We start from the raw sequence: 21,859 nt of genomic DNA, 5'->3' as shown, positions 1-21,859 counted from the left end.
CTGACGGACGTGACAGTGGCTGACTGAACCCACTAACAGGCTCTGGATCTAAACCTTGACCTTTTATCAGCAATGGTGATGAAAAAGAGAGAGATTTAAAGTAACACACTGATGGTTTTGTATGTTTAAGAACATTAACGCTGTAGAGACTTATTTGCTACCTTCCAAGAAGCCACTGTCTTCGCAACAGTTTGAAAATTAACTTTCAGGAAACAGAGTCTTCCTTCAAATAGCTCATTGACTGATCTGTCAGACTTACGTTATTGTCTCATAATAATTTGTTTGTGTTGCCGGTGCGTTCGCGGACATTATCTAATATCGGAGAATTACAACTCTCGTACGGACCCTTAGCTGACGATGTAATTGTGATTTTAAAATAATCAATTCAGGACAAAATTAACATTTTCACCATAATGAATCACCTGTAGCGTCTCTGCAAGTTGATTATAATCTAAATCAGTGGCTGTGTAAGAGGTAAAAAGAAATCAACTTGTTCAGCATGGTGTAAAGTCGAGACGGAGACCTCCCCAACAAATGCATTATTTACTCCTGTTTAAGTAATGTTAATGTTACTACAGTGCAGTATTGTGTTACTACAGTATTTAGCTTTTAAAAAAAAACTTAAATATTTATTTGTGACTTGTTTTTAAACATGTATGTCTTCAGTGAGAAACAGTGGGCTCGGGGGCCACGAGACAGAATGACGGAAAGTCATGAGTATTGACAAAATGGTGTTTTCATTGGATTTGTAGACGGTAACAAAAACACAGAATATGTGCAGGCTTGTCCTTTCACTCCTCGCTGAGAGTGAACGTGACTCTTGATCATCGGGACACTTTTACAGTTCAGTTGTTGCTCACTTTAACACAAACAAGGGCTTAAAGCTTGAAGACTCCATGTGGCCTGAGCTCATTTGAAATTGTAAGGCATAAGTAACAGTTGGCAACATTCATTCAAATTTTGAAGGCTTCAAGAAATACTTTTATGGTAAGTATAAATATTCATAATACACATATAATTATGGCATCATCTGCAACACTTCTACCGAATGTTAAAGCGTCTGTGTTGAGTTCTTGGATGAGCTGTTTAGATGCATCGTGTAAGCAAAGGTATGAAAGGTACGTCTACATAATCAATATACACGTGTGAATGCACCCGTATTATATACATGTACATTATGTGTGTAAATATAGATGAATGTAAGGATTAAGTGGATGTGTGAGTGCGGCAGAGCTAGCGGAGTCCGAAATCGTCCCCCGGCGTCTGTTTTTTCCTCAGCGGGAGAATTTTCTGGGTCTGAATGCAGGAAGGACGAGCTGATGTGACCCGGTCCTCTCCTCCTCTATCGGAGCCAGCTCCTCAGCTGAGCCCCACTTCTTCTTGGAGTGGAACAACGATACCAACTTCCTGTTCCTGTTCCTCTCCCTGGCCTGAGTGACTTGAAACTCTGGGATCACAGGAAATCAAAGTTAATTGACTAGGGGAAATGCATGTTTTCATATCCTAGATAGCAGAACTGAAACGCTGGGAGGTTCAACCTACAGTGAAGGTTCTCTAATCAATATTTTAGAGTTTTTCATTCGGGATAGCCACATTGGAGAAACTTTCAGACATGACAGCAAATTAAAGCAATAGTTTATTCACTTTCTTGAGAGTTACATGAGAAGACGTGTACCACTCACATATCTGACCGTTAAACATGAAGAAGACAGTTAGCTTAGCATAAAGACTGGCTGAGCGCAGATGTCTGGCACATAAAACTGTTAATTCTCGTTTTTAAACTTTCTATTTTGTACGGATTAATCGAACAAGATATAGCATGTTAATTATTAATTGTTAATTGTTAAGGTGCTGGCAGACGTACTTGTTTGTACCTTTGGACAGAGCCAGGCTAGTTGTTTCCACCTGCTTCCAGTCTTTATGCTAAGCTAAGCTAACTGGTGGTAGCTTCATATTTGGCGCACAGATATGAGAGAGGTATTGATCTTCTTATCTAACTTTCGCCAAAGAAAGCAAATTTCACAAAATGCAGAACTTTTTTTTTTTTTTTTTTACTTTGTTTTACAAATTCATTCAAATGTAAATTTTGGTCATATGTACCTCAGTCAGAAAACAAAGACAAAACAAAGACTTTATCTCACTCTAACATTTGATTTCCTGGAACTCGTCATCAAAATGTGAACCAATTACTTATTTTCCAAACAAAAAGCTGCAGTACTGTTCATGTATTACTTTTAATAAGTAAGTAAACTTTATTTCTATGGAGTTTCAAAACCAGAGTTAAAAGATGCTTCACATAAAATACAAAAGGAATTTCAGGGAATGGCCAAACAGAGAGAAGTACAACAAAATATAACAAGAACATAAACCAAACAAAGGTATGAAAACTCAACTTGTAGCATTAATAACATAGTCAGTTATTATCCATCAAATCATTTCTAATCACTCACGCAGCTCGCAGTCTTCCTCTGGACCCTCTGGTTCTTTAATGTTCAGATAATGGCAGGCAAGATGGCCGCTGTAGTCCCTTAAGTTCTCTTTTGCCCCTGATGGGAGAAAATTTAAATCTCTGATAACAAAGACTCGACATGGGAGGCAGCAGGTAAGCTACGTCACTGACACCTTAAACCTAAAGCTTTAAGAAACAACACATGATCCGAAGGTAAACAAAATCTGAAACTGATTTACTGCACATATATTGTAAAATCATGCATTTTACATTAAATCAAGGTTTCAATTTGATTTATTTACTAGTAATGATTGTAAACGTTGGTCTGAAAGGGGCTTATAGTTTAGATTTTTCTTATATATCTCAAATTCTTCAATTATGCATTTGATCTCTAACTTAAAGTACTGATGAGCCTGAACAGCACTGCTATTGTGCAGTCATGGCGGTGCTATCCCTGCAACCAAGAGGTCAAACGAAAGCAGTTTTTACCATATGTCCTGATGAGCAGGTCTAGAATATGCCGATGACCGTGTAACGCCGCGATGTGTAAAGGTGTATATCCCTGCAGAACAAAAACAAAAGAGTGAAACAAAAGGAAAACATGCATAAAGGAAATCAAAAGCGTGTATTCTGAAGTGTAGAGTTTTTCTCCTTTTAGGGACAACCTCAACGTTCACTTCACTGACACATAAAAGGGCTAAAGCAGTGTAAAACTGACATTTTTTTCTTTGATGGGTTCAGGGGAATAACTGTGGCAAAGAGCTGGAAGGGTTTAGTACTTACCCCCTGGAGTTTCCCAGGCCCAAACGCAGCCAATGAAAACAGCATGAAAAAAAAAATACAAATTAGCAAAGGTTATGGAAACATAAGATAATGATAAAAACATAATTGCTGAAAATTGCATAGTTGTAGAGTTGTGCATGCTGGCACACAGACACACTGTTTTGGGAAACAATTAACATGACATGACATGATTTATTAGCGGAGTACTCCTGCAGCCCGACAACACATGCTGCTGTAATACATTTGCACAGCTGGATTTTCACAGAGATCATTTGGGAACATTACATCACTGAGGGGCACGAAAGAAGAAACCAGCAGCCGTGTTGTTGTCCACTCAAATCAAACAACTTACTGTACATACTCATCACTTCCTGTTGAAATAAACTGGATACTCACATGCTGCAAGAAAGAAGAATGAATGAATAAATCAGTGATTGTGTATGAGACAGAAAAGCAAACTGCGTTGCACTGTAGAATAAAAGGGGCACTCCATCGATCTGACACATGAAGTTTAGTTTACTCATCATAGAGAGAAATAACCCTGGTGATGTCATCAGAGTTAGCTTGAGTTGGTTTGAGGCGTCAAATGTTTGAAATCTGTGGCACAAACTTTGGTTAAGAAAACCTAATTCAAAACCCCATTGATATTTACATCTAATATTGTTGTTTATTTAATATTTCAGTTTTTTAGCAGCCTTTGATGAACATTATTTCCCATAAACCCTAGACTATCACGGATTTAACGTCACGGCTCATCAGAAGAGGCTCAAAAGTTGGAAAAAACGACTTTAGATGAGAGGGTTGTTGAATTGTATGGATACGGGAAAAAAACAAGCTACAACGACACAAGTACCCGCACTGCTGCGCTGGTAGACTTTCATGGGAGATGTAAAAATCACGTAGGTTTCAACTTAATAGATTCTCCTGATTTGTCATGGAATATGGAAATAAACCCCCGAAACACAGGAGCGAAACTGCATTGAGGTACAGAAGCTGGAGGAACAGAGGCTAACTGGGACGTGACATCAGGGCTCTATATGAAAGATGCTATTGAGTTGCATTATGGGGAATGTAGGATGCAGCGTTTTTTTTTTGGAGCTCAACCCATATTTCCATCTCTCACAAATCCCCCTAATTAATTGTGTGTGTGCAGCACTAAACATCTGGAGTGCCCCTTTAAAATCATTAAAATGTACTCACTGATTTGGTGTTGACATCGGCGCCAGCATTAGCCACCAGAGAGGCCATGTCCCCGCTGCCATGTTTGGCAGCCCAGTGCAGAGCTGTCTGTGTGCCATAAGGAAAGAAGAGCTATTCATAAAATGCTTCTACAATGTTCTGGACTTTTGTCGGGCACGGTAATCGCTGTAGCGTTGTTACAAGTTGTCTAAGCTGAGCAGCTTCTTCTTGGCTGTGAGAGGGCAGAGGGCTGCCAGCTGCGCTCAGAGGGGAGTGGACGGATGGAGGGATGGTGAGAAGGAGGGATGGAGAGATGGTTTCCTGCCATCTAACAGAGCCTAATTACAAAACAACACAGCACTGTGCCCACAGTTGGGGGGCCCGGCCGCCTGTCACCAGGGGGAAGATTGATGATGTTAGTGTGACCTGCAGAGCGGAGACCCACCCAGACATCACCGCACTACTGTCAGCACACGTCAAAGAGGGAAACATGGGCCCCCGCGACACAACTCTCAGAGATACACCCACATGTCCACATGCAAAGATACTCAAGCGTGCGCGTAGTTGTGGAAATAATAGACGTGTGTGTGTGTGTGTGTGTACGACACACACTGAAAACCACATCCACCTGTCGGGCTCGACCTGTGATCTCCACAGTTTTTCCTGCACACTTTAAGCTGCGTAATTACGGGCTATCAACAGGTGAAAGCAGAGCGTAGGTGCAGATGTCGGCTAAGTAACCGCATCAACCCCTTCTGAGTCTGACCCTTAGCACAGTAAATCAAACAGTAACCACTTCACAATCACCTATTAACTGTGGATGGATGAAAACCTCATAACCTCAGTTTGTGTTGATATTTTATGTCTTTACTTCTGTTAATACATGCTTGCTTGAGACAGAAAGCCTTTCATGCCTGACTGGACGAGATGAAAACTACGTTTGTTGGCTCCTGAAAAATTGTGGAGATTAAAGTTTTCATCCAACAGCAACAATACTGAGCTTTGAAAATAAATTAATTAAATTGTAGGAGTTCATTGGGTCAAATGGGTCATTATTTCATTATGGAACAACTTAATATCCGTAACATTTTAAATCCTTTTACATTTGTAAACAGAATCACACTTTTGCTCAAATAATGTTCGTAATAAAAATGAAGTGCGTTAATGTCTTAAACTCCTCTGAATCACCCTCAGACTTCAGCACTGCCGCCTTCGCAATATGAAATGTGCTAAAAACAATCAAAGCTTTGATAGCAAAGCTGTCTTCTGACACAGTTTGTGCATCTCATGTAGTCATTAAACAAGGCTTACAGATGTTCTGAAGGTGTTTCCAGAAACCTCAACCACTCTTCAGACCATCTGATGACAAAATATTCATTTTGCTGCAAGATTTTTAACCTGTTTCCCAAGTTGCGCCTAACCCAAACAAAGATGGCAGACTATTAATTATATTTGTCTATAAGGATGTTGTTGTATAATGAGCTCATATTTTTCTTGTGTTGTACAATAAAAGCGAGGGTTAATGTAATCTGGATTAGGAAATTTGAGAAACAGGTTATAAATCTTTTTGTTCTTGTGGCGGACAGAATATTCTTTCATCCACACAGTTAGAAAAGTCTATGAGGATTCTGGAAATACCTTCAGAACAGCTGTAAGTGTTGTTGAACAACATCGCCGGGCATTTATCTAGCAGAGAAACAGATGTTTAGCTCTGTGGCTCGAATCTAATGGTAATACACGGGAGGTGCAGACTGGGGGCGAACACGCTGCTTGAACAGGACACAAGTCCTTTTGTGTTTAGCGGCTAATTGCGCTAATCGTAGCACAACAAGCCTGTCCAACAGCTGGAGAGAGAAAAATGTCTGCTTGTACCCACTGAAGGGAGCGAGGGAGCGATAGGTAGCTACACCTCTCTGTGTCGGGCGTCTGGGAGACAGATTGTGATAGATGCTGTCTGGCTGAAGTATCTCCATCTCTTTTGTCCGTCTCCTGTCACACCTCAAGACGGATTGGCCAACGGGCTGTTTGACAGGCGGCTCGGCGGCTCTCCCGGTGGGCACGGGTGATGGACGAGGCTGAACAGGATGCAGCGTCTCCCCTTCCTCTCGCCACTCGTTTCTGTTCCTGCCCACTGGGGTGGACCCCCCCCCACCCCTCCTCCACCTGTCCAATCACTCAGGGGCAGCTCTGTCCCCGCCACGCGCTCCCCAGTGAGGGAAGTGGTGGCTAAAGAGGGCTCACATCAACAGGGGACACAATGGCCTGACACTTGATATGGAGGAAGACAGTGAGGAGTGATGGGCTAATGATGTACTTACAAACTGTGTGGCAGAGGAAGTCCGTCACAGCAGGAGTGGAGGTCCACGTCACGAGCAGAGCACGGAGAGAAGAAGAGAGAGACTTTGGAGTGAGAGGCGTTTGGCTTGAGGTGAGATCTGGGTGTTCTGACCTGTGTCACGTCACGTTTGAAGTGCATATCTATATAAAAACCACCTGATCCCAACAAACATTTGGTCAGAACAGGAAACACTTAAGTCCACCCAGGATGAAGAGTAATCCCTTCAGTCCTGGTCAAACATGTGATTTCAGAGCCTGGTATTTGGTTCACTTAACGTAACTTCTGTTGAGCAAAGTCAGGACGCGACAACTGCAGATCCGATATAATATCTGCTGCTTTTAAAGACTCTGGTTCCCATGAGTCTTGTGACTTTTGTGATTTGAGGTATCTCCGTATGTTATCTCTGGAAAAGGCCTCCACCTCTGCTGAACAGGGAAAGGCCGAGGGCTAAAGGGAACATCAAAGAGGCCTGAGGGGGACTTAGCACCTTCCCAGGGACACAACCAGCATTGTTCTACAATTAATCCCAGCCTGCTCTATTACTTTCAGATTATCTTTAAGTGGGTGAAGTCTTTGTGGGGCATTAAGACTCTCCTTAATCCGCCACCCCCCCCACTCATCTCCCTACACTTCAATGGCGGCCGTGCTATCTTGTCCGGGTGGGGATGGCAGAGGCTTAGGGCCACTCTTAGAAGGTGGTCCGCCGTGGCCACAGGACAGTGTGAGAACTGTGACACAGGGGAGGGACAACAAACATGAGCTCAAATCTCTTAAGCGCACAGGGAGACAAATAAAAGGATTTGGGTTGTCAGGGGGGCACAGGAGCTAAAAAGCTATCTTTCATAATCCTTTTGATAGTGGACCTTTGAAATGCATGATCTGGATGTTTTAACACAGGGTTCTCAGAATACTATTAAGGGGAAAATCTCAGCAGAATGAGCTTGTGAAAGTTATACAAGCAAAACACGGGTCTGAGAGGGAGGATCACACTGTGAACTACACAATCACAGATGAAAGATCAAGAAGCGCAGAGCTGAAATATGGTCAGTTATTACAGATAAAAGTACGTGAGGAAACTTACCCCCTGAGAAGGACGGTCGTGGTCACAGTCGGGAGCGACAGAGTGTCAAAATGATAAAATAAGAAGCTTTAAGTCGGACAGAAATCATGCGATAATAAACGTCATCCAACACAATATTATTGAGTTGACGATAACAACACAACATGCAACACGTTACATCAAATACTCACTGAGGTGAAGTCCTGGTTTGACCCAAAAAACACAAAAGGATATATTAGTAAAACCCTGTATGCCGTGTATCCAACCACATGCAACAGTTTGTGTGTCTTTTTTTTTTGTTTTGTTCACTTTCAAGTCCCACATTACATTAAAGGATAATTCCGGTTTATTAAAACTTATTTGCGTGGTTTATATATTTATATATAGTTTTCAGGAACAGGATGACGTCGCTGAAATGAAGTCCAACAGGGCAAGAATAAAAAAAAAATGCTAAATGGCCTCACTTATACAGCGATTTTCAACCTTCACGGCTCCCAACGCTAAACTAGGAACTTAAAAGTCTGTTTTGCACCAATGACAAAATTAACAACAGTTAAACTCCAGAGCTCCTCTCTCCACAGCAGCAATGATCTGTTGAGTGTTTGACGCTCATTTATTTCAGCTTTAACCACCATGAAACAATTAGCAAATATCATTATCGTGGCTCCCTTTCTCTTATTCACTGTCTAGCTTTAGCATAGCTTTGTTTTTAATGTCAGTAAACATCACAAGTGGTATTGATACTAGAAGTGTCCACTACGTCCCCGATTTTGTGAATGAAGTTGTAAAAGTTGACCAATCATCAGCGCTCAGCACTGCAAACTCCACCGCGATAGTTCCTGGACTGTTGGACAGAAGGAGCCTCCGGAGTAGGGACGTCTTTGGCAAATTGAAGATATAGTAGAGGAACTAAATTCAGTCCCTGGTTTCTCTAGTCGAAACTCGGGTAAAGTTCCTGTGTTGCTCAAGAGGTTCTTTGGTAGAAAGGCCCTTAACTTGTAAACAAGGCCGTTTAGCCAGATTATCTAATCTGTCTGTCTAAACTTTTCATAATGAAGTAGAGCAAAGAAAGGCGGCAGGTTGATTAACAAGCATTTTTCTCTTTTCTCTGTAGGGAGTTTTACAAAATGTTCAAAGGACAGCTTCGTTACAATAGCATACAAGGTGACAAGCTAGCAAGGCTACTGAGAATTATCCTCGTGACAACTGTGGCTGTTTGTGTCTGTCACGTGACCCTCCCCTTGCAGGCCATAGCAGCCGCTCGAGAGTCTCTCTGTTTACAGCCGACGTGGGATGAATTATGGGTAATAATTTTACCGTTTCTTTTTCCTCTAGATAAGTTTGGTGAGCCTTGATGTTTGTGTCTGATCTGTCTGACTGTTGGACTGCTCACGTTTCTCGCCCCGTCAGACTTTGTGGTCGCGATACCGCCACATTCCCAGATGTTATGAGTACCGACAGATGGCCGATAGTATGAAAATAAGATCCAATTTGCAATAAAATGGAATTATCCTTTAGGAGGCAGAGCAGAGAGCGTTGCTACCTTCTTGTTTGCCAGCGAGGGGTCCTGCCTGAGCAGCTGAGAGAGGTCAGGGACTCGAGCACCGGCAGCGGAGTAGATCCACTCCTTCTCTATAGGATCCAGCTATCACAGAGAGGGGAGGGGGAGCTCAGATGTGCACACACACACACACACACACACACACAAACACACACCCAACTGTCCACATCCTGTTGTGGGCTCTTTTGATAATGCTGAAACTACAAACCTCTAATCCATTTCCTACAAACGACTGAGTCACGGCCAACTGACACATTGTGGGAGACACCCATGATCCCACTGCACATAGTTCACATCAGTTCACGCTTTTACTTCTGTTACTGGTTTAAAGGGAACGAGGGCCGTGACATCACAGGGAGAGTGGATATGTATTTCCAAGAGACCAAACCCTAACAGTCATCTATTGTTAAGAGAAAAGACACTTTAAATGTTCTACCTATAAGTCCTCTAAGGCCTTGTTAATAAGAAAACCACAGGAAACGGACTCACAGCGACCGCGGCGGAGCCCATGCTGCCCGTACCCTCCTCGTCTTGCTCCGACTCGGACTGAAAGACAGAAAGCAGACGGCTGTTACTCAGTGGTGACAAAAAGCCTAACTGTACCGTATCAGTCATAATGGTGACACAGCATGATCCAGCCTCACAGGGTACAAACACACACACACACCCATAACATCCACTTTCACACACACCGGTCACACTGCTGTGATGTTTTCCGGCTGACGAGACGTGACCAAAAGGTGTCAGACAGATAGAGAGGTAATGAGACAGCGAGACAGAGGCGCCGCTTTCACACATAAGGGGTAATGAATAACAATCCAATTAACAATTAACCAAAAAAAAACACAACGCGCCCACAGTCGGGTGTGTTTCTGTCAACATTTCAGTCTAAAGGGGTCAAGAGGAAAACTCCTCCAGCAGTGTATAAAAGTGTCACTGTGGCTGATTTATGTGAGACGGGAGAGGGTTGTTTTTTTTTTTTAGGAGGACTTGATTGCAAATTGTTCTCAGATCACACAGAGACATGATGTTAAAATAAGTCTTTCATGTCTCTTGCACAAACTGTCACACGTCAGCGTGCTGAACATGAAAAGTGGAGGGATTGTATTTATCCAGCCTATTCCACTCCAGCACACGTCCATTATTATTTTTTTTTACCAATAATAACAGGCGGAGGAAAACATAGTTGGGCATGAAGGGAAAGACTGAGAGGTTCCAGCACTTTCTATTCAATTTGCACTTTTAGGGCTGCAAATATTATTTTCACTATTGATCCATTTGTTGATCATTTTTTAGATTATTCAACTGGTCAGAAAATACAGAAAAATTGCACTTTTGTCCGACCAACAGTTCGGAACCAATAGATGTTCAATTTACAATGATATAAAACAGATAAACTAGGTCCTAGAAATGTTTGTCATGTTTGCTTGATAAATTACACCATTAATCAATCATCGAGACAGCTGGCGATTAAAACTTCTGTCAGTCGACTTGTTGATTAATCGAATAATCGTTACCGCCCGTGTTGTTTCGTCGTCTAGTGGACGTCATGGAGTAGAAGCAGAGTGAGGTGAAACTCTACCTAAACAAACAAAACTAATTTGAAGAGAGTCTTCAAAGTGAAGGGGGGCGTCAGATGACCACTCGTAGGAAGAGGTCACTAATGACTTTTCACACAGGGGATTCTTCTTGTGTTCTTTACGCAATTAGGTCAAATCAAGTTAATAATGTTGGATAATTAAACAAGAGTCTCTGTGAAGCTGCACTGAAGCACAGCTAAATGCTAAAGACAACATGCTAACGTGCTAGTGCTTAGGAGGTAATATTCATCATGTTCACCATCTTAGTTTTAGCGTGCTTGCATGCTAATATCGCAATTTAGGACATGTTAGCATGAGACTGAGGCTGATGGGAATGCCATCAGTATTTGGTCGTGTAGGGCAAATAAACATTTTGAACCTGATGATGGCGCTAGATGAAGAGTCGAGGGATCACCAAAGTTATCACATTTCACCCTGAAGAGGACTCGGATGTCTGTACCAAACTTCACGGTAATCCATCTAACAGTCGTCGAGACATTTCACTCAAAACTAAAAATGTCGACCTTCATAATGTCCGTATGAAACTTAATGGTAATCCGTGCGACAGATCTTTACCACCAACTGAGCAAATGACAATAACCAAAATGAATTCATCTCAAATGTTAATCTCCCAACGGCAGAAAGGGAGCTGTTAAAAGCTGGTAGTTTTGTCTCCCAGAGAACTGGAGCTTGAATTCATGTCCGTTACATTGGATCTCTATGGCAACAGGTTTTACAGCTGGACAAAACTTCTTAAACCACTCCTGCAGCATGACCTACCATCTGCACCGTTTGTTCGCCTTCTCTTTACTGTTTTTTAAAAATACAACAGTGATTTTTTTTACATGAACACATAACATAAACAAACATTTCTAAATAAATAAATACCCCTAAAATGTGGTTTTAAACTACTTGTTTCAGGCCAAAAATAAACTTCTCTTTAGACATCCATCTCAAAATGTCCTTAAAAAATATATTTGGCATTTATGTACTGCAATTTATTTGTACTTCTGTGCCGACATATAAGCCGATATATATCATATATCAGTCAAGCTGTAATTCGAAACTATTATAATCAACAAGACGAGCGCAGCTGCTCGTCTCTATGAGGGAACAAAACTCAAACTACGGATGGACGTTGCTCCTGATTGAAATTTAAACTTACAGGAACCTGAATGTATCTGCTCCAGAGAGTCAACCTGTATACCAGAGCATGATGTTATAAATTACATTTCCTGTGCAGGGAGAATAACAGCAGAGGGTGCAGCCTCGGGGGTCCTGATTGGAGAACAGTGTACGACACCTTCCAGGTAGCTTCTGTACTCTGAAACAACTGTCAACACTGAGTGTCCTGAATACAAAGTTCACCGGTGTGACTAATACCTTAAGCAAACACACTTAATCTGATTGCGCCGCTATATTAACACACTTCAACATATTTCATCTGTCCGTGGAGCGGGTCATCAAGGAGAGCCACATGTCTTCCTCTGGGATGAATCTCAATCTCTTTAATGGGCACAAATGATTATTATCTTTCTAATGAGGTCCTACATGTTGCTGCTTAACATAATAACAGAGAGCTTAATTTAAATGCAGATTCTCCCCCACTTCTCCCCCAGTGGGTTCTCCTCCCACTCAAATTCAACAGACTTCAGGTTACAAATCCAGGTAATTTACTTAGCACCACCTGGTGGGTGAAGGAGGAACCACTGCAGGGGAAGTCTGTGAAACTCGAAGTCAAAGCCGTGTCCTTCCTCTGAGCACTTACAGTGAAATGTAATTAAAAAGTGGACGTTCACTCACACTGAATGTTCATCTAAACGCTGATTATGTTAATAACGTAAATTAATCATGAAAACTTTAAATATAAATCAAAAAAGTGCCGGCAGCCAACTAGGGAGCTTATATTTATACTACTAGTTCATCATTTCAAGACACCAAAAGGTTTAAATGGAAATGAAAAATGGTACCAAGTAGATTTACTGTACTGCACTTAAGTACAAATTTGAGGTACTTGTACTTTACTTGCATATTTCCATTTTATGCAACTTTCTACTCTCATCTCTGTAGTCTGACAGTCAGACAGCTTTAGTTATTTTACAAATGAAGTCATATTTTTGCGTACAAAATAAATGACGAGATTATAAAATCTGATGTTTTTTATATATTAAACTACTCAACAGTTCATAAGTACAGCTGAAACGATCGATATATCAACTATTTTGCTAATTGTAATTTGTCTTGCATGTCATGGTTCCAGCTTCACGAATGTGAAGATTTGCTGCTTTTCCTTTTAATAATTTTAACTGTTTTAATTTATTTTTTAATAACTTTGAGATTCGGTGTCACTTTGGGCTCTGAGGACTTGAGTATGACGAGCATTTCTCACGATTTTCAGATTTTTTACAAACCAAACAATCAACCGAATTATTAATTAATCCATACTGAAAATAATCATTAGCTGCAGTACATTTTCCTGATTATACTTACATACTTCTACATAAATAAGATTTTCAATGCACTTGTAATATAGTATGTTTAGTATGGGATTAGTACTTTTACTTTAGTAAAGGATCTGAATACTTCTTCATACTACTACCTCTTAGAGAGGCAGAAGCTGGACGTTAAGCTTCCTATTCCGACTTCTCTGCTTGCTGTCAAACCAGTTTTCACTCTCAGTCGCAGCACGTATTGTTCAGGTGTCACAAGTGACTCAGGTCGGTGGCACACAGGTGTGTCCTCGTGTGCAGTCGGCTCATCGTAGCCGTAGTTGGTTTATTCATTATTGTGACAATAAATACACTTAAGATCAGCCTCAATAAATAAATAATAAAATCTTCATCAATTAATCTGCCCATTATTTTCTTGATTCATTGTTTCGTTTACAAAATGTCAGAAACAAAAAGTCCAATCATACTTTCCCACAGCCCAAGGTGACGTCTCTGTGATATTTTATTTTCTATCATAGAAGAATGAATGTCTACATTTGAGAAGAATGGAACCAGTTAGTTGTTGACATTTTAGATTAGAGAATGACTTTAATATTTAATCAATTTCCAAAATTGTTTCTGTGGATCAACGAATCGACTCTGTACTGAGCCACATATTGCACCTCAGAGAGCGACGGAGCAGCATCGTATTTCCAGCCTTGTTTGGCCAGAAAAGGAGCCACGTAGCTTCAGACTTCAGCCAAATATTCAAGCGTTGCCTCTCAATCAGCCAAATCGTCACCTTTGACCCCGAGTCTTTGTCCAGCTCATCCTCCTCGTTGCTTCGTGCCGAGGGTTCCTGGATTTGGACGGCAGGACGTTGCAGCAGAGTGTGCTGCATGAAGGCTGCCCCTGTCTGCTGGTCCTACAGGAGCACAGACACAATTGTGCTATAAACTCAAACTGCCTCTGATCCGAACGTGTGATCTGAGCGTTCACAGGCCGAACGTTCAGCTGGCTGAGGTTAACAGACAGCATTAGCACTTTGTTTGCTCTTTTCCTCCCTTCGCCATCTGGGTGTGGACAGATAATGTTTGCTTTAGTGCCTGTTTGAACAAATCATGTGCAAGGACATAAAACATATTAATCTTTCAAATCTATGATTAAATGCTTAAAGTTTATTGCATGAACAATATGTAAAAGTACTTCCAGAGGATTATCGTGCATTAAACCGGCACATAGTGTTTATTTTCACAACAGCCAAGTGCTTCTGTGCATTAGTTTGAAACCGCTCCGCCCTGCTTGTAAAGACATAAGCCCTTTGACCTTCGCTTTCTTCTCACAGTGGCTAACTTAGATTTCTGCTCCACAGTGTTCCTCTGTGTAAATGTGCGCACAACACGACGCTCTTTAACTGCTGACACACGGTGGTGGAGAAAAGGCAGCGTACACTAACAAAGACGGCCTTGTTTAGAAATAAATGTGTCATTCACACGAAGAGTAAACACGGTGTGCTGCGGCGATAGCACATTCAGCAAGTTGCATTTTAGCACCCAGTGTTGTTGCTGAATCATCGCAGCTTGTCCCGCAGTTTATTATGTTCTTACAGAGCAGCAAGCTGATTTTACATTCACCTCCGCAGCGCTGTCGGGCTCTCCGCACGACATCGGCTCATCCTGTTGTTCCTTCTGGGGAGGAGAAGAAGTCGAGGCGTCCGTCGCGTCCCACTGTACAGAGGCCGGAGTCCTGGCCGGGCTCGAGTGTCTCTGTCCGTCCCCATCTGTCCCGGGATGTCTGGCGTCTCGCTCATGCAGCATCTGCCTGTATTTCTTCTTCAGGACGAGATACTTCTCACCCTGCGACAAACAGAGTCACTTAACACAGCATGTAAAAAACACCAGTCATGTGGGTTGTTTTCTTTTTAAAGACCCCCCTCCACTCAAACATGTGCTTATTGTTGCTTGATTTGGATGTTTGACCTTCAATGTGCAGAATGAGGTATGAGCAGAGTTCACGTTCATCTGCTCCTCGTATAGGAGTTTAGGACGTGGATGTACGAGCAGGACTTTGTGACATCGCGTCTCTTTAAGAAGCCGGTCGTAGTCAAATGTTCCAGTGCACAAACACTTTCCAGTTAAACACTTGAAATGAACAATATTTGTATATTCATAGATTCTGTTTCCTTTTGTAATGAGAGGGAAGGAATAGACGTGAGTTTAAGTCATTTAGATTTGTGGAATTTAACTAAGATTTGTGGAAAAACATATCAGACACAAATTAATGTTTTATATAAAGACACTGCTGTGCCTCACATCTCTAATTCCCTCTGAAGTCACGTTAGTTACTGAGGACCAGTTTCAGGCTGTAAAGATCTGGACTTTCTTGCCACGTTTACATTTTCAAGCAATAATAAATGTGTTAATGGTCTATATGATGTAAAATGTGTAGATTTTTATATTGTTGAAAGCTTGTATATATGATTTAGTCAAATAACTTTTGTTTAGAGTCTCGCTTGGGAAAAAAAAATATCTCAACTTGCTGCTCCATTAACAGAGAAGTTTGACATTTTGGGAAATACGCTGATTTGCTTTCTTGATGACTCAGATTAGAAGATTGATACAACTCTCATATCTGTCCATTACGTCTGAAGCTACAGCCAAGAGATGCTTAGCTTAGCTTAGCTTAGCATAAAGACTATAAGCAGGGGGAAATAGCTAGCCCGGCTCTGTCCAATGTAAAAAAAACAAAAAAAAACATTTATCAATAACTTGTTATATCTAGTTTGTTAGAATTTATACAAACAGAAATATAAAAATGAATACTAGTTGTGGTTTTTTGAGGAGGTACTTAATGTCCAGCTTTAGAGGTGGTGGTAGGTGGAAGTTCTTAAGCATTGTACAGAGCCAGGCTAGCTGTTTCCTCCTGCTTCCAGTTTTTATGCTAAGCTGGTTTCACACTATTCCACTACGCCACCAGATGGTGGCGGTAATGCACCGAGATATGCAGCGATGCATCAGCAAAGGCAGAGAAGAAGAAGACTGCAAGCTGGTAAACATGCATGTAAACAATGCAAATTTTAAATACTTTGCAAATGTTTTATAATGAAGGAAATGAATCCAATACATTTGTAAGCCCTCGAGGATACACACAATGTGTTTTGGTGAGAAACACTGAATGTAAACATAACTTTTGTTTGTTTACAAGAAAACCCCACAGGTCACCTTTAACGGGCAGACATGAGGGTGGCGTCCGTCTTCTCTTCTAACTTTAAGTAAATAAGCGTATTTCCCAAAAAACTGATCCTTTAAAGAAAGATTTAGACAATTTGATTCAAACAACAAATCCAGTCTATGAATAATAATAATAATAGTTAAGTTAATAATAGTTTAGTTTGGCCTGATTCATCTTGCAGTAATATTTCCTAATAAGTGAAAATACTTTAAATACTAGCTGCAGCTGCGGTCCCTTTGGGGGAAAGCGGTGGGTACGAACAGACCAGACAAGTCCTTGTTCATCGCAGTGAGAGATTAGCCTGATTGTGCCTCACTGTTAACATATGAACACATGGGAGCAGAGCTTTTTCCACAAAAGGTGAATTTTAACAGTTTACTTACATTCTCTGACTTCACCACAGCGATTCGGTCAATAATGAGCTTGAATTCCTCTCTGTATTTAGCTGCAGGGAAAAAAATATGTTGATGTGAAAAGCTGAAAACTAAATATAGCTTTGAATTCCTCACATTCAGTAACACATAAGTGGCTCCAAAACACTAAAAATGTCAAATTATACGTGGGAGACAAGAAAGTATTTACAGACTAGAATGTAAAAGTGTTTCCAATACATGTGTGGGTTTGTGAGTTACAGGGGGGGGGGGCACAAGAGAAAAGAGGTTCCCCTCCAGCAAAGATCCAAACAGATCCCAGTGTATCCCCAAAGGCAAAAACCTGAGTCACTTGCAGTAAATCTTTCCTGTGGGAACCAAACAGACTACAGCTGACGAGGCGATGGGACCTCATCAGATAAAGCTACCTGCCTTTTTGTTTACACCCCCGAGCAGCAGATGTTCAGACGTGTGCAGACCGTGTGGTTAAGAGCTGGTTATCAGGCGGCCAGATCGGCTACGCATGCAAGACATTTTCCAGGCGTAGGTATTCCATTCATGCTTAGGTGCACGGTGGCATGCAGCTCAGGACAATTGAAGCGTTTCCTTTTTCCTGATGCAGCGAGACGGTTGCACGGCTCACGTTCACAACAACAGGAAACCCAAAAGGAAGCAGCCACTTACATCTGTCTCAACAACAGAATTCCTTGCTCACCAGAGTGAGTAACATCGTATACGTGCTTGTTATTTATTAGCCAAAGGTCTGCACAAACAAGCAACTAACACACACACACATGTGCCTGCACCCCCCTCGCTACACTCCCCACCATGCCCCACTTTTCAGATCTGATGAAAAAGCAACCCTATTAGAGGTCTACATCCAGTCATGCATGTGGACTTAATTATGATTAAAACGCTATCATCACATTTACGACTTGGAAATCTGCAACCACATGCTACGACAGACTTTAAATATGTGGGAAGCACTTCTCTAATTGGACAGCCATGTCAGATGGCGGAGTATCAAGGCAGCCCTCTAAACCTCTGTCAACAACTGCAGTGCTGACATGGCATCTGGACAGTACATGCTGGCTGCTGCAACACAAGGTCACTTTGGATAATCATTTAGGGAGGTTCAAATATGTTTGTATTCCAGGTGGTACCAAAGGTTAAGGCCCTTTTTTTTTTTTTTTTGAATAGACAGATAATGACTCATTATTTGTCTTCTGGGCCAACAACATTGTGCAATTAAACTGCAGATATTCTGTCATTAGTGAGTGACGTGTGCTTTATCTTTTAAGGGTTTCAACAGGACATGTAGATCTAGCTAAAACTACTGCAGCCCTGAATTTAAACCCTGTCCTTCCCACTGGATTATGTCACTTCCGAGGGAATAAATGACACAATCTTCCTGTTACAAAAAAAAAAAAAGCAATAAAATGCTCAGCTAACACACTCTGCCGCAGCCGCACTTGGTCTGGTATGACCGATAGCTTCTGGAGGCTAACGTGAGCTAATGTTAGATATTCCTGTGTAAGCAGAAACAAACATTGAAAATGTTCATTTATGACATGCGAAAATGTCGTGTGACAGTGAGACAAAGTCACAAATATAAAGTCTACCAGCATTCGCTCTGCAAATAACGATTATTTAGTTAGTTAATCTGCTGATTATTCTCTCAATTCATTGATTGATGCATCAGAAAACAGTGACTAATGTCCACCCCAGTTTCCCAAACTCCAACATGACTCTTCAAATGTCTTGTTTTGTTCAACCAACAGTCCGAAACCCAAAGATATTCAGTTTACTATCACGTAGGACCAAGACAAGTAGCAATCAAAACATTTTAGTTTGAGAAATGACAGAAACAATGAAGCGATTGGTCACAACAGACAAAGTAAGGCTGCAGCAGCAGAACTCCTGAGTGTATTAGGTGAGAAATATCACATTTTATTCCCTTTTGAATTCGACTTTTCATGTGTGGCAGGAAGATTGTGTTGTTTCTTCTTTTAGAAGCTTTAAAGTGGGACTGACGGGGGTGTATTCCAGCGCAGTGAGGCTGCATTAGCCAGGTGTACAACAACTATAAAAACATATTACACCCAAAAATATGTGGCTGTCGGAGCCAAATCTGAGGAGTTTTGGTGTTGCAGTGATTCAGAGCAGCATTGCATAAGCATCTGTACAGTAGGCGGGTGGAGAGGAGCAGCAGATACAGTGTGACGGAGCTAAACTCATAATTATTATTCCTCATTTAGCTGGGGGGGCCACAGCTCTGCCTGAGGGGCCACAGGGCCTTCATGTGACCCCGCGTGGTGCCATGTTTTTGGTGATGGGCTGGTTCAGGTCCCCTGTTCTGGCCTTTGGGGGGAGGAAATGACACAATCCCTGCAGATCTTTTGGGGGCTTTTAACGCAAACCAGATGTGTGCTGCACAGCAGAGAACAATGAAAGCCGTTTGTTGAAGCAGATAGGGGGGGGGCTGTTTGCCTTTATTATTAATCATATTAATCCATATATGAGACATGTAACGCAAACACGAGGTTGGTGTTTGTGCCATCCCGCTCCACCGACCTCCAACTGATGCCGCACGTTCACATCACATCACATTTCCTCTTTTTTCGGGCGAATATTTTCAACCGCTTGAATCGGTGATACAACGACCGGCTACTTACCACGTAACTGCAAGTCACTGTGGCCGATAAAGGGCTTAAATGTCTTCAGTATGTCTGCATTTCTGACTCTGCCTGAATTGCCTCCGGCGGAGTAGAAATAATCCAGCAGCGACTCTTCTCTCACATCACTCATCTCAGATCTCAGATCAGTGTTTCTGCCGTCTTTCTGTCGAGCTGGACTTTCTCTGCTTTTTAAAAAAAAGATGTTTTTCAGTTTTCACTCAGCCATACTGCAGTCCTCCTGGCTAATTTTGTTATAGTTCATGTCTGAACTTCACTCCACCCAGAGGAGCTGAGCGCTGCTGCGCCTCCTCCTGTTAACCCTTTAAAGACACCACCTCAGCATCTTATCTGCTGCAGTCTGTCTGTCTTCTCTGGTATTTTCACTGCATCACTCATTACCTTTGTGGAAAAAAAGGTCACACTTGAAGCGTGTGCGCGTTATCCTCATTACTGAGAGTGATCGTGAACGTCTCACATTCACCCAGTACTCACTGTGTACTTCAGTTTGTTGGTGCTTTGCATGTTTATGTAGTTTTCTTCTCAGAAAGTATTCAAATGTGGTCGAACAGGTACTCAAATCTTGTAAACCACAGTGTAGCATCAAAATATACTTAAAGTACCAAAAGTAAAAGTACTCATTGTGCAGAATGGCCCATTTCAGAGTCACGCATATGATGTCACTGGATTATAATTACTGATGCATTAATGTGTTCATCACTTTAATGTTGCAGCGGATCAATCAAGTTTTATCTTACCTTAACCTCTATCTATTCACCAGCGTTGATTTGTTGGTTATTTTTAGTATAAGTAATCTGAATATGTAAAGTAATTCGAAATTAAAAAGTTATCAAATACACGTAGTGGAGTAAAAAGTACAATATTACACTGTAAGCAGAGGTGGAAAGTAACTACAGTACATTTACTACAGAATATTTCCATTCTGTGCCTTACTTACACATATACACTTTTACTTTACTACCTTTCAGAGAGAAATATTGTAGTTGTACTACATTTATTTAACAGTTACTTTGCAGATTCAGATAAAAAAAACATGATCAGTATAACAACAGTATATGAATCGGTTCAAATAGCTCCAATAAGACAACTCTGCATAATGAGTACTTGTATTTTTGCTTATTCCTTAATGATAATACTGCACTCTTATTTGACTTTTACTTGACTTGTAATAGGGACTTTTTATTGCGATTGCAGATGCAAGATATGAAAGTGATGGAAGAAATAGAAAAGAAGAAGTGAAAAGAAATAGCAATAAAACAATGAAAAAATAGTCTGTTACAAGTGAAAGTCCTGCATTGAAAATCTTACTGTATTAAAAAAAAAATACACAAATAAATACTAGCAACAAATTGTACTTAGTAGCATCAAAAGTAAAAGTATTCATTATGCAGAATGGCTCCTTCCTTAATTACCATCTAAACAGCAGCTGAATGTGATGTCAAGGGAGTTCATTTTAACAACTGTTGAGTACTTTCATGTATAACAATGCACATTTCAGAGGATAAAAGTGTTGACATCATGATAAGTTTTCAGAGGTAAAACTGATGACATTTCTGTTGTTTGTCCCACAACTAGAGGACGTCTCTATGGAGAATAGAAACAGCACATGTCCCAAGTTCTCCCTGTAATGACTAGTTTGCTAAATTGCAAATATATAAGACAGGGTTTGGTACATGACCCTGTTTTGAGGGGTTTTTTTTTCTTTTTTTTTTTAGTTTTAGGCGCCTGCTCTCTTAATCTTATGTGTTACAATCCAAGTTTAGATCAATTCCAGCAATTCAGGGCGACGTGGTGCCAGAATGAGTACAACCAAATAATCCGACTGTGGAACCGTCTAATCCAAACGTCTGCAGAGGATAGAATGAACAGAACAAGAATAAATGAGGAGGTGTTTTTGTGGAGTGAATCACACACTCCTCCCTTGGCAAAAAGAGTGGATATGCTGGACATCTACAGGAATATTATTATTATGTTATTGAAGTCTGAAGACTCGAAAACATCCTGTCAAAGCCATCGTATGTTACAGCTGGTTTATCCACATGAGCTGCTGTTCTTCCTCCGGCCACTGAGGTTGGCTGAGAAACACTCAGGAGGAAAAGTGATTTTGTGAGTGATTTGAGTCAAATGAGTCCCTTCTCCTGCTCCATAAAGCTGCTTCACACGGTATCCTGGTGCGGCTGTT

At 41.2% G+C, this 21,859-nt stretch overlaps 1 protein-coding gene across 1 annotated transcript; it reads right to left on the bottom strand.

Annotated features, from left to right (window-relative positions):
- Positions 1 to 718: 718 nt before the first annotated feature.
- On the bottom strand, positions 719 to 19,863 carry LOC139289171 (ankyrin repeat domain-containing protein SOWAHA). The gene is made up of 12 exons (XM_070910707.1): positions 19,657 to 19,863; positions 16,994 to 17,055; positions 15,008 to 15,235; positions 14,182 to 14,304; positions 9,860 to 9,910; positions 9,353 to 9,454; positions 8,001 to 8,012; positions 6,730 to 6,732; positions 4,433 to 4,519; positions 2,939 to 3,011; positions 2,451 to 2,546; positions 719 to 1,447 (listed from the first exon to the last, which is right to left on the bottom strand). Exons 1-12 carry the CDS (start codon positions 19,787 to 19,789, stop codon positions 1,275 to 1,277), a joined length of 1,143 nt encoding a protein of 380 aa, XP_070766808.1. The 5' UTR covers positions 19,790 to 19,863; the 3' UTR covers positions 719 to 1,274.
- Positions 19,864 to 21,859: the final 1,996 nt, after the last annotated feature.

This window comes from Enoplosus armatus, chromosome 8 (assembly GCF_043641665.1).
Source record: "Enoplosus armatus isolate fEnoArm2 chromosome 8, fEnoArm2.hap1, whole genome shotgun sequence".
NCBI classification, from domain to species: Eukaryota; Metazoa; Chordata; class Actinopteri; order Centrarchiformes; family Enoplosidae; genus Enoplosus; species Enoplosus armatus.
This window is presented reverse-complemented; position numbering and strand designations above follow the sequence as displayed.

Bases quoted from the DNA above. Each gene is read 5' to 3' on its own strand.
- LOC139289171 (XM_070910707.1), bottom strand. From the start codon at position 19,789: ATGAGTGATGTGAGAGAAGAGTCGCTGCTGGATTATTTCTACTCCGCC. The intron at 3,012-4,432 runs GTGAGTACATTT...TTTGTTCTGCAG, and splicing joins CCGATGTCAACACCAAATCA to GGATATACACCTTTACACAT. The intron at 2,547-2,938 runs GTAAAAACTGCT...TTCTCCCATCAG, and splicing joins CCTGCTCATCAGGACATATG to GGGCAAAAGAGAACTTAAGG.